General features: G+C 44.2%; 1 protein-coding gene across 1 annotated transcript; it reads left to right on the top strand.

Annotated features, from left to right (window-relative positions):
* The first annotated feature begins 3,627 nt into the window (after positions 1-3,627).
* Positions 3,628-6,885, top strand: FOS (Fos proto-oncogene, AP-1 transcription factor subunit). Its single transcript, XM_081174246.1, has 4 exons — positions 3,628-3,941; positions 4,597-4,842; positions 5,176-5,283; positions 5,405-6,885. The coding sequence occupies exons 1-4, from the start codon at positions 3,801-3,803 to the stop codon at positions 6,011-6,013; spliced, it is 1,104 nt and encodes a 367-aa protein (XP_081030372.1). The 5' UTR covers positions 3,628-3,800; the 3' UTR covers positions 6,014-6,885.
* The last annotated feature ends 5,163 nt before the right edge of the window (positions 6,886-12,048 follow it).

The following is a 12,048-nucleotide window of genomic DNA, read 5'->3' as shown; positions in this document are numbered from 1 at the left end:
AATTTTCACCCTTCTCCTGGAGAGAGACTTTTGCATCAGCCAGTCCCTTCTCCTAGTGAGAGCCCCCGGGGGATTAAGTCAGTGTCTCGTGATCGCGGCACTAGAGAACGTGCAGAATATTCCATAGCTCCTTGCTCTCTCTTTTCAGGAAGGACGTTAGGTTATATTTTCCATACATACGGCGCACGTGCGGTATTCCTTCCCAATCCAAGACTGCACGCAGAAACCATTCGGGTCCTCGGAGACAGGAATTTTATTTGCAGGAGCAGTAAATATAGGTTCCCATGGTAATAGCTGCGCGGTTTAGGTTGCATACCATAAACCTCAGTTTATTTGCTTCGTTTTTGCTGCATAGAAGCGGCTAAAAGAAATGTAGAGTGAAAATGAGGCCCCACGATGGGAAGAAAAACGTCGTGCGGGGATTGCTTTGAGATGTAGCCTCCAGTCTGAAGGAGTGTTCTGTGTGACTTAAAATCTTGCTATATTATCAACACAACTGTTTCAGTAAAAAAAAAAAAGGGGGGGCTTCTGAACCACTTAGTGGTTAATCTGGTGATATTTCCAGGTTAAACTGGAAATCTGGGTATCCTGCTGTGATAAATCGAGTGCCTGCAAGGGGAGCCTGAGTCTATTATCTCTTGCTTTAGTCTGTTTTATCAGTTAAAGTATATAGTAGTTGAGAGGATGGGTAATGAACTGCATGCAGATTATTAGTTCAAATCTTAGCACTGCTATGAATTTGGTGGGCTGCCTTAGATCACCGGCTATGTTTGATCCTCTGCACTATCTATATTATTATTGTAATTCATTCATTAAAGTATTTTAAGCCACTTTCTAGAGCTACTTTCTCACAAAGTAATGAGCAATGGAGTGAGAGACAATTTACAATATAAAAATATAGTCAAACATGGGTGTAGCCAAAGGGGTGGGGCGGCAGCTGCCCCCCAATCAATAAAAATCAGTACAAATACCATACTTAACTAACTGAGGTTCGCCCCCCAACAAAAGCCTGCCCTTGCCACAAAAATCCTGGTTATGCCCATGTAGTCAAACAAATGAGAAGCTGCTCTGGAGACCCAAGCTGTTTATCATATAAGTTGAAGGCAATTGTAAAGAGGAAGGTCTTTGGGAACAGAAGTTGAATGGTTTGGGGATCACCACTGAGAAGGCCCACTCTTGCATCCAGCAACCTAACTAATCTTGACTGTGGTAGATTTTAGCATACTGATAGGATTGTATTAGTGAAGGTGATCTTTCAGACAATCTGCACCCAAGAGCCATTTAGGGCTTTAAATTGTAATATTATTATGTGGATAATAATTTTCAACTGTGTTTACAGTGATATGCAACAATCTCTGTGATAATCTATGTGAAGAGCTTTGAGCACAAGGAAAAGTGTGAAATTCTTATTGCTGAAATTCAGCAGCAAGACATTTGCTTCATAAGTCCCATTAGAATATATTCTGGTGGTTCCAAGCAAGTCACAGGAGGTGTCCACCTGGAATGAACCTTCCTCTCATAAGCCCCTAGTACCTAACCTACAGATGATGACCTCAGTAATGACCTAAAACCATTCTAGAAACCCCTGAGCAATCAGTTTCTCCAGTACTGTGTTGAGTAAATGGTACATGAACTGCAGTGTTGGTTTCTTCACATGCATTTTTGCATGTAATTACAGTACTAGAAGGTAAAATGCTGACACAACTGAAATGAATGGAAGTTTTGTAACTGTTTGTAGTGGAGGCAAGGATCGTCCCTTGCATGAACTAGAACAACCTTTGTGAACTGGAATGGGAAAGCCTTTAATTAGGGCTGCCTATCGTGTTACAAATTCCAAAGAAAATGAACAAGCGATAACAATTATGGAAGGCTAAGACAGATTATATAATACATGGGTTTGCAGTCCACATGATAATATTTTCTAAAATTTCACAACGAAAAGTTACCTTGAAATGTCCTTAATGTGTGTAACAGTCTGAGCCTATGCATGTTTACTTGGAAATAAGCTCCAATAAATTCAGTGAGACATAGGATTGCAGCTTGAAATACTGAATTCAGGGGAATATTATTTTCTATAACAGTGGTTCTAAAGATTAATAGAGTTCAAAAGTGTGTCCAAGTGCAAGTAGATAAATAGGTACTGCTCCGGTGGGAAGGTAAACGGCGTTTCCGTGCGCTGCTCTGGTTCGCCAGAAGTGGCTTAGTCATGCTGGCCACATGACCCGGAAGCTGTCTGTGGACAAATGCCAGCTCCCTCGGCCAGTAAAGCGAGATGAGCGCCACAACCCCAGAGTCGTCTGTGACTTGACTTAACAGTCAGGGGTTCCTTTACCTTAAAGCAATATTGAATTCACTTGATCCTAATAAGAAGTGAAAGGGCAATAATGAACAGTTATGTGCGCTTACACTTAGAAGTAAATCCTATTAAGTTCTGTGGGGTTTACTCCCTGATAAGTGGGTATACGATTTCAGTCTCACTAAATTTCATTCCTGTAGTGTGATGAGTAATATTGATATTAGAAAAGTTTTGTTTGGTTGTAAATGTAACATTCTTAAACGTGAATAAACATAAAATAGAGATTTGATAGTAGTGCCAATATTAACATTTTAAATCCTTATAAGAAGAACTCACCAGGCCCAGAGATGTGGGTAGGTTCACTTACGGCAACAGGAAAGCTCAGGGCATTATGGGCAAGACTGCTCATCTCATTTCTGAGACAGTAATGTGAGAATAATGACCACTGAGGCCTGCTGCATGTGTGAATATGATGAGGACTGCATTGTCTATATCCAGAAGAACAAACCTTGTCCAGAATAAATAATAATTATTCTCATATGATCACTGCACTCTTTGGACTTAACACCAAACAGCAGAAAGGTAATTATGTAGTCCAACGCAATTAAAAAACTAACCTGTGAGTAGAAATCTGTTCTGTATCCCCCATTTAATCACCTTGGCTTTATGCTGCATATCATCACCCCTATTTCAGAGTGGGCAGAGGACATTCTTGTGAATGCCGTATCATCTAAAATTTAGAAATTCCAGAGGTGCTGATCTTATGAGATCATAGAATCAGTGAATTCTGTGAAGGTTTATATGACTCTCCTTGTGGAGATGATGGGCAAAATTGCATCGCTGTCTCTTTAAGCTGTCACTTCAGTGTCTGGTCAGCAGTAAATGGGCAGAATCTGCATGCAGAAGCCTTTGCTGCGGCTCTTGCTGCTTTTACTCTCCACTCCCCCTGCCGTTGCTACCACAGGCACGCACCATCCCTTGGCCTCAGCCCTGAAGCGTTCCCGTCAGTTACGCCCCCTTTGCACAGGATGTATGCCATATAAGGATATTTACGTCAGGGGTTCCCGAGCTTAGAGCAAACCATTTTGGGAGAGGGAACCGAGCCCCTCTCCTTGACTTTTAAAGGCTGAGACCCGCCGCCAAACTTCCTCATAATCTCCGCGACGCTTTGGAGACGACCTTCAGCTTGTTTTCAGAGCGATTCTGCTAGCGCCAGGCACTTCGGGCCGTCTCAGAGGTCGTTCGTGACCGCCGCTGCTCCCCTCCCGTGAGGATTGGTTTCGCCCGTGACGTCGTCTCATTCACAAGTCCTGGCCGTAGCGAATAAAAGGCGGAGGTGCCGCTCTTTACTCCAGCAGCAGTGTGGCTGAAGCAGGCAGAAGCATTGAAGCGGCTGGGGTTTCTCAGTAACCCATTCGCCTAGCCGAGGACTCGCTCAATTCGGATACTCATCTGGGAAAGATATACCACCCTGAAGGGCTTTTACACCCCCAGATTAGCCGACATGATGTATCAGGGCTTCACCGCTGACTACGACGCGTCTTCCTCCCGCTGCAGCAGCGCTTCTCCGGCTGGGGATAGCCTCACATACTATCCCTCACCAGCGGACTCTTTCTCCAGCATGGGCTCGCCTGTCAACTCACAGGTGAGGAATCGCGGGGCTGCTTATGGCTCACGGGGTGTCGGGTTGGGAGAATAGCTGCCTATGTCTGCTTCTCTGTCGCTATAGGGTTCAATGACAGGACCCGAGCAGCTCCTAATGTTGATAGCTGAGGCTTGGGAGAGCTCCCCTGGCCTGTATATGATGCATGCTTTTCTCTTTACTTTTCGATATATGCTACATTGTATGGTGTGTTTCCAGCACCTCTGCCCAGGGAAGGCAGTATTGGCCATATAGAAAAAGAGAAATGGGGGTGGTGGACGAATCTAGCTCCTGTTTGGTGCTATAAATGATGAAGGGGTTGGGGGGTGGAATGGATCTTCGCCCGGGAGGTGTTCTGCAGCGGGTGCGTAAAGCGGTTTCATTGATAAATCGCGGCTTCATTCAGGAGACTCCGGAGCGGCGCTTGCGTCAGCGCAGACGTCAGAGATATTTATAACAAGCCCCTGTTCATGTGTAGTCTGATGATGGCAGCAGCAGCAGCGTCCGAGCCAATCTGGCCCCAGGGACTGCAGGCCCAGCTCAAAATAGCGCACCGGCCTCTGGGGCTTAGAGCTGTCATAGCGTGCATCGCATTTCTCTGACCCCTTCCCCCCCCCAACTTGGTAACTAACAGGGTCTCCTTTTGTGGTTTTTCCAGGACTTCTGCACGGACCTAGCCGCCTCCAGTGCCAACTTCGTTCCCACCGTGACTGCTATTTCTACAAGTCCAGACTTGCAGTGGATGGTGCAACCGACTCTGATCTCCTCAGTGGCCCCTTCCCAGAACCGAAGCCACCCCTACGGGCTCCCTGCTCACCAGACCGGTGCCTACTCTAGGGCTGGGATTGTCAAGACGACAGGAAGCAGAGGGCAAAGCATCGGCAGGAGGGGCAAAGTTGAGCAGGTGTGTGTTCAGCTTTTGGCTGCAATGAAGCCCCTAGAAACCAGGAGAAGAGGGCTGTAGTTTAATTTACCAACAATATATTATTATAGCTCAAAGCCTATTTCTGGCTAAGCGGGGTGGACATTTGGGACATCAGATAGCTGTTCCCTTTAAAGGACAAAGGGCATTAAGGCAGTTTTGCAAGCGGGTGGAGACTCCCCCCCCCCTTTTTTCAGATCAGTATCTGGGTCGTTTGCTCCATGCAAGAGTTGCTCTTGTGATCCGAAGTTAGGGAGCGCACTTTCTGGTCTCAAGCACTGGATACTGACGTCCACGCTTGTTCTCTCTCCGTAGCTGACACCAGAAGAGGAGGAAAAGAGGAGGATCCGTCGGGAAAGGAACAAGATGGCAGCTGCTAAATGCCGCAACCGGAGGAGGGAGCTGACAGATACCCTACAAGCGGTGAGTATCTCCGGCCTGGCCGGCGATCCTGCCCTTCCCTGCCCGGCGCTGTCCTTTTGCTTTCTCTCCCGCCCGGAGGAGACTTGAGCTGACTCGCCCCTCCCCTTGTTTGTGTCCCCAGGAGACCGACCAGTTGGAGGAGGAGAAATCCGAGCTGCAGACCGAGATCGCCAACCTGCTGAAAGAGAAAGAGAAGCTGGAGTTCATCCTGGCCGCCCACCGCCCCGCTTGCAAGATCCCAGAAGAGCTGCAGTTCTCCGAGGAGCTGGCCGCCTCCACGCTGGATCTGCTGGCCGAAGCCCCCGTGGCCAGCTCGCCCGAGTCCGAGGAGGAGGCCTTCGCCCTCCCCATGCTGCACGAGCCCAGCCGCGCCGCGCCGGTCAAGGAGAGCAGCGGCCTGGAGCTGAAGGCCGAGCCTTTCGACGACTTCTTCGCGCGCTCCACCCGCGAGACTCCCCGCTCCGTGCCGGACATGGACCTGTCCGGCTCCTCTTCCTTCTACGCGGCGGACTGGGAGCCCCTGGGGCCCGCGGGCCACGTGGATCTGGAGCCGCTTTGCACCCCGGTGGTGACCTGCACGCCGTGCCCCAGCACCTACACCTCGTCCTTCGTCTTCACGTACCCCGAGACCGAGGCTTTCCCCAGCTGCGCCGCCGCGCACCGGAAGGGCAGCAGCAGCAACGAGCCGTCGTCCGACTCGCTCAGCTCGCCCACCCTGCTGGCCTTGTGAAGAAGGGACGCCAGATCCCCGAGCCGTCGCTGCGGGCCTAGGGGCATCACCACGGCGGAGACCGAGCCCACCCGCCCTTGCTGCTGCTGCATGGGGCTTTAGGCCGCCAAGGAGCCGCTCTCTCCTTCCTGTGGAGCTCCGAGATCCCACCCGAGGCCTAGGGAAAGACGAAGCCCTCCATTCCGGAGGTTTGGTATGGGCAGCCCACTTGGAGGGAAATGACTTTGCTGGAGGGGCTGCCTCGCAGCCAGACGCCAGGCCTGATACCTCTTCCAGAGATGTAGCAAAACCGCATGGAATCTGTCTTGTCCCCCATCAATGAGAACTAGTAGTTTCGTAGCATGTTCAACATGGCTGGGTTGGTGACTCCCTTCCCTCCTCTTTACTATTCACTAGCATTAACTAATTAATCTGTTGGTTTAATGATTGGAATTCTTAATATGGTGCTGGGTATCTTCAACTCGTATCTAGTGCAGCTGACTAACAATAACTACTGTGTTCCTGGCAATATCGTGTTTTGATGACTTAGCAATGACCCAACTTAACTGCGAAAAGATACCCTTTTATTTTCTAGTAGATTAATAAATAGCTATGTTGTCCATGTTCTAAAGTTCTCCTTGTACATCAATGTTCATTGTAACTTTAACTGATCATACATTGTTGAAGTGGTCTGAATGGTTTGACATAAGTTTTCCATGAAAACGTTTTTATTGTGTTTTTAATTTATTTATGGATATATTTAATTTTTTATTTTAATTTTTTCTACCTTGAGGTAATTGACATGTGGAAAGTGAATTTGGATGACATTTAAGCATTGTTTGCTTACTGTTCAAGACACTGTCAATAAAAGCATTTAAGTTGAATGCTACAAAGACTCTGGAGTCTCTTTAAGGTAAAACCTCTCAAGTAGCAAGGCTTCAATTTAGCACAATCCATGTCCAAATCTGCTGTGGTTTGCTGGAAGGGGTTAGGTGCTGGTAAATGGGACTAGCATAATCATTTGTTTAAACACACATTGTTGTTCAGCACACTAGTATAAGCATACACAAAATTTTAACACCCAAATTTACTAGGAAGTAAGTCCTCTTTGTTGAGTTGGATTTGCTCCTATGTAAATGTGCTTAGGCTTGCCACGTCATACAAAGTTTCTATACATTTCAGGTGCACTCTTGAAAAGGAACATGGGTTCAATTATCGGGAATTGGAGGCAGTGAAATATCTCAATCATACGGTGGAGAAATTACACTTCCTTTAGGCTTGTGATTATTTCTATTCTGATAATTGCTCTTTCGTCACATCAGACTTCCTGTTTCCTTCTCCCTGAGTATATCTGACTTTGTTCTTTTATCTTCATTGTTTCCTACATCTCTGCAATGTTTCATTTTCCTCTGCCTCATGTCCTTCATCACACACAAACACATGAGAAAAGCTTTCTTCTGTTGCTTGTTGTGGAAAGGTGAAATAATGTATTATTGAGTTTTGTTCAGGTGCCTACCACAAAATGGATAGTTGAGTGCTGTTTTGGACAGAACAGTTGCATCAGCCCAATAATCAGTTTAAAGTTAGCATGCCACCTAAAACTTCACTACTCTTATCTCAACCCCACCTGTTCAGTCTTTCAAACAAGGGATGCTGGTGGTGAATAGCAAAAGAAATGGAACCATTGAGAAACAAGAGGAGTCAGTTGCTTGAAACAGCAGCAGAAGAGTGCTCTATGGGAAGCCTGAAAACAGGACCCCAGTGCATCTAGTTGGCTGCTGTGAGAACAGGATGTTAGGCCACTGGCCTGATAGAGCAGGGCTTCTGTTAAGAAGTAGCAGCATGCTTGGGGGAAAAGCCACAAACTTTGCAGAAATACACTTAGTTCTAAATAACCTTTGTAAGGTGCCCTTCCAAGCAACCTAGTAGAATGTCTATAGAAGGTGACTGGAAAAGAAAATGGGGCTTGAGAGGGCAGCATGGAATGGAATATCCTGGGGAAGGGCATTGCTGGCTGTCTCTTGTTCTGAACAGGAATGCTATACTGAGTAGGTCTTCCTTGCATATTTGTGGCAAAAGCTCTTTTGTGGCCAACATTGCTTTCAGACACATGATCCCTGTGGATGTGAGGCATGCTCACTGAATTTACCCCAAGCCCAACAAAGGACTGGGCTCATAGCTTCCTGTTTAAAGAGGCTGATATGGCAGACAGCACAATCTACACCTGCAACTGTAATGCTAACCCACTGTGCCAGCTGGTACTTCCTAGCCTGATATCGTGACTACAACTCTGCTTTTGGCATGGAGAGAAACTGCTGTACACACAGTCGTAACAATTACTACTCATATGTATGTACTGCATTACATAACATATCAGGTGTACATAGAGTTTGCTGTGTGTTGTATCACAAGTAAGATAAATTGGGTCTCACATGATGTGGGATGAAGCTTGCTCATCTTCACATCTAAAAGAGTTCAAAGTTGACAGCTGATGGTACACATTAAGGCTCTAGAAAAGGTGTTTTTAGTGATATAGTTCATATTCTCTAGAACAGATACTTGAAAAAGATTAAGGGAACACGACAGACCCAGTAACATGTATGTAGAGCTAGATCTAACAGCATGCTAATAGTTGACAAATCATATGCAAAATGAAATCTGGTTCCCTAACCACAATTTATATAAGTCACACACTTATAATTTGCTCTGATATTACTATTATGGGGGGGGGGGACCATATAGCTCAGTGGATAGAGCACATGCTATGTGAAGAAAGTCAATGTGATACATGTACTCTACAATCAAACAATTCCATGGCATCTGCAGCTTGAAGTATTTGCTTGCAAGTGATGTGACAAAAGCCTCTCCCTAATAATATGGAGTGCTGCTGCTAGTCAGAGAAGTTGGATCAGACAGCAGCTCTCCAGAGTCTTAGACAGAGACTCTGTCACATCACTTGGGACTTGGGGGTGCCAGGGAATGAACTCAGTAACAACTGGGATGGATGAACATCTAGTCTCTTGATAAATAGTCTCTGGCATAAGAGAGCTTCCTGGGTAGTACAGGAACTCTGATGCTTTCCTATTATTTCCAGAGGGATATACCGGTATGCTTAGAACTGTCCCTGAAAATGAATAGGGAAAATAATTTTGTATACACATAAAAGATTCTGGAAGCTTGCACCCATATACTGGGCCAGGTTAAAAGTTCTACAAATTTTCAAGGCCCTTAACAACTTGTGTCCAGGATATCTTAAGGACTGCTTGATGCCTTATATCCCAATCGCTAAGGTTTTGGAAGGAGTCGGTTATTTCCCATGACTCAAGACACTTGACATAACCACTAGGAACTATGCCTTCAGGATTGTGGCTCCAGTTCTGTGGAACTACCTCCCAGCTGATATCCGTCAGGTTCAGGTTTTTTGGAACTTCCAGTGCTTAGTGAAGATTTACAAAATAATATTCAGAAGGCATTTCAAGCAAGCTTTTAAAAAAATGATACTTAATCTTCATTGATTTTATGCTGTATCCCTTTTCTACACCGCTTAGAAGCTGTGGTACTAAATGGTATCTCAAGATAAAATAAATAAATTAAAACAATTAGGGTGGGGAACCTTTTTGAGCCTGAGGGCTGCACTCCTTCCTGGGCAGCCTGCTCTGGGATCCGCATGCCAATGGAGGGTGGAGGCAGTGGCAAAAGTGAATGGAGCAACAGTGGGTGGACTCTTATTCTTGTACAGCAGGCTGCACTCCAGCTATGCAAAGTCAGAGACATCTACACCCACATCTCTCCATCCACGCAAGCGTGATGCATTATCACAGTTCAGAAAATACATTCCAGTCAGGCAAAAGCACTTGAGGAGGGTGAGGGCAAAGCCAATGGCAGGTGTAAACTGGTGAGAGGGGTGGGCAGGGCACAGTCCTGAAGGCTGGACCCAGTGGCCCAGAGAGATGCACCTGCCCCCCAAGCTTAAGGTTCCTCATGGTAACCCCTTGCCCAAAGAAATAATATTTGAGTGCAGATAAAACTGCTGTTTCCGTTCTGGTACGCGACGGTTTCTCCAACAGCAAAAAAGAAAACCTCTTTCTAAGAACACTCAGAAACTCACCTCTTTGGTGGTGCTGCAAAACTCTTTTAAAGGTCTGACTACATGTTTAGTTTGTACAAAGAGCAAAGTGCTAAAAAACAGTATGGTGGAAATATTGATACCGTAGACTGATATTAATATTTGTAGCACTAGCAAAATACCAATGAATACCAGTGAAAAGTACCAAGGATTACATCTAAGTAACATGACAAAACCATTGTTAATTTTGCTTCCAAACTGGCAGGGAGTGAGAAATTATAGATGCATACAGAAGAAATGACAAGAGATGTTATCTGGATAACTACATTTGTGTGGAACTGAGAACAAGTCTTTTCCTGGCCTGGGGAGAGAAAGTTGGAAAAATGCTCTCCTTAGAGCAGATGCATCTAATAAACTATGATCATTGCAACAGAGGTTGTGGGCTGAGTGAGAATAGTATGTATTTTACAATAATCATATAGAATAATAATTTAAAAATCACATGCCCCTTGTACTCTAAGCATTTGAACCTGCTTATTTCTTTGCAACTTCTCCATAACACATGTGCAATATTCTGTCCAGACTATCAAGGATAACTGCATATCATGGTATTTTTATATTGAGAATAGAAATACTCTTTCAAGTGAACCTGTAAAAGCAGATATGTATTTTGCATGGGACAAAGGATATAGTTATTGGATCAAAGCTAGATATGTTTCATTGATTTTCCTGCTTGCAATCTTTGTGACTCTGCTATATTTCCCTAAAACATAGTAGAGTCACAAGGATTGCAAGCAGGGAAATCAATGAAACATATCTAGCTTTGATCCAATAACTATACCCTTTGTCCCATCAAGGTACTACGGTAGCATTCATGTTTATTCTACTTCTGAGAGTATAACTACACAGTCCAAACATTGGTTAATAAAATGATCACTTATCTAAATCACACAGAAAAGCTGACTAGAGCTGGAAGCAATTTTCCTGTCATGAAATTTTATCTTAGACCTCGAAAAGCTAATTTTCTAGATTATAATATTTTTCAATATCCTTTAGTGGCCCAAAATGTAAGAAAATAGTGTAATCATATATAATTTAACAATGAGAAATGAGGGCATAATAGAGTTCCCATTCAAATAAATGTATTAAAATGAAAAATGACCTTATGAAAATCCCATGAAGAATATCCTTATAAATTATATAAAAATATTTTTAAAAAGACAGTTTCTACATTCTTTGGGATATCAACCTTACAGTGCATTATCCAAATAATCCATGTGCAGCTTCATTTAGAAATCTTTACTTATATTTCCCCAATACAGTATTATACTGTGTCTAATATCTCTCACATCTCAATATTTCAGAAGAAATATTACTGTTATGGGTAATACTCAGTTATACTGCTTTCTAAATATAACTGCAAATGTATCTGTGCATGATAGACTGAATTGTTTCCAGTTTTATAATTATATTATTTTGGTGCAGAGACCTTACAGATTTCAAAGGATGCCTTACATTGTGATTTGTCTTCCCAGGGTTATAATCCTATTCACATTCACTTAGGAGCATGCTTAATTGAACCCTGTCAAATTAACTGTTGCACCTTCTACTTTACATATCAGGCTATAATCCTATACACTCTTACTAGGAAGTAAATGGTATTTAACACAGGATGTACTTCTGAATGAACACGCTTAGAGTTGCACCATGGGCTATGCAGCATACATGCAATAAAAAGGTAGTGTGGGGAAGAAAAGGAAAAAAATATTCTATGTAATGAGGCTTTGGTATAGAAAGCTTATGGGTGCGAACTCTTGTTGGAGATGCAGGGCCAGTCAAGCATCATTGACATATGTATTATGGAACTATTGTGTGGTTTTGCTTTTCTGACAGCAACCTTTCCATTCCTCGAACGTGCTAAATGTGTATTTTGATTGAAAGAATGGCTTTTGAAGTATTTCAAACAATTTAGGAACTTGACATGGAACAA

Source organism: Podarcis bocagei, assembly GCF_964188305.1.
Source record: "Podarcis bocagei genome assembly, chromosome: 1".
NCBI lineage: Eukaryota > Metazoa > Chordata > Lepidosauria > Squamata > Lacertidae > Podarcis > Podarcis bocagei.
The sequence above is the reverse complement of the archived record's forward strand: the minus strand, read 5'-3'. Positions and strand labels throughout refer to the sequence as shown.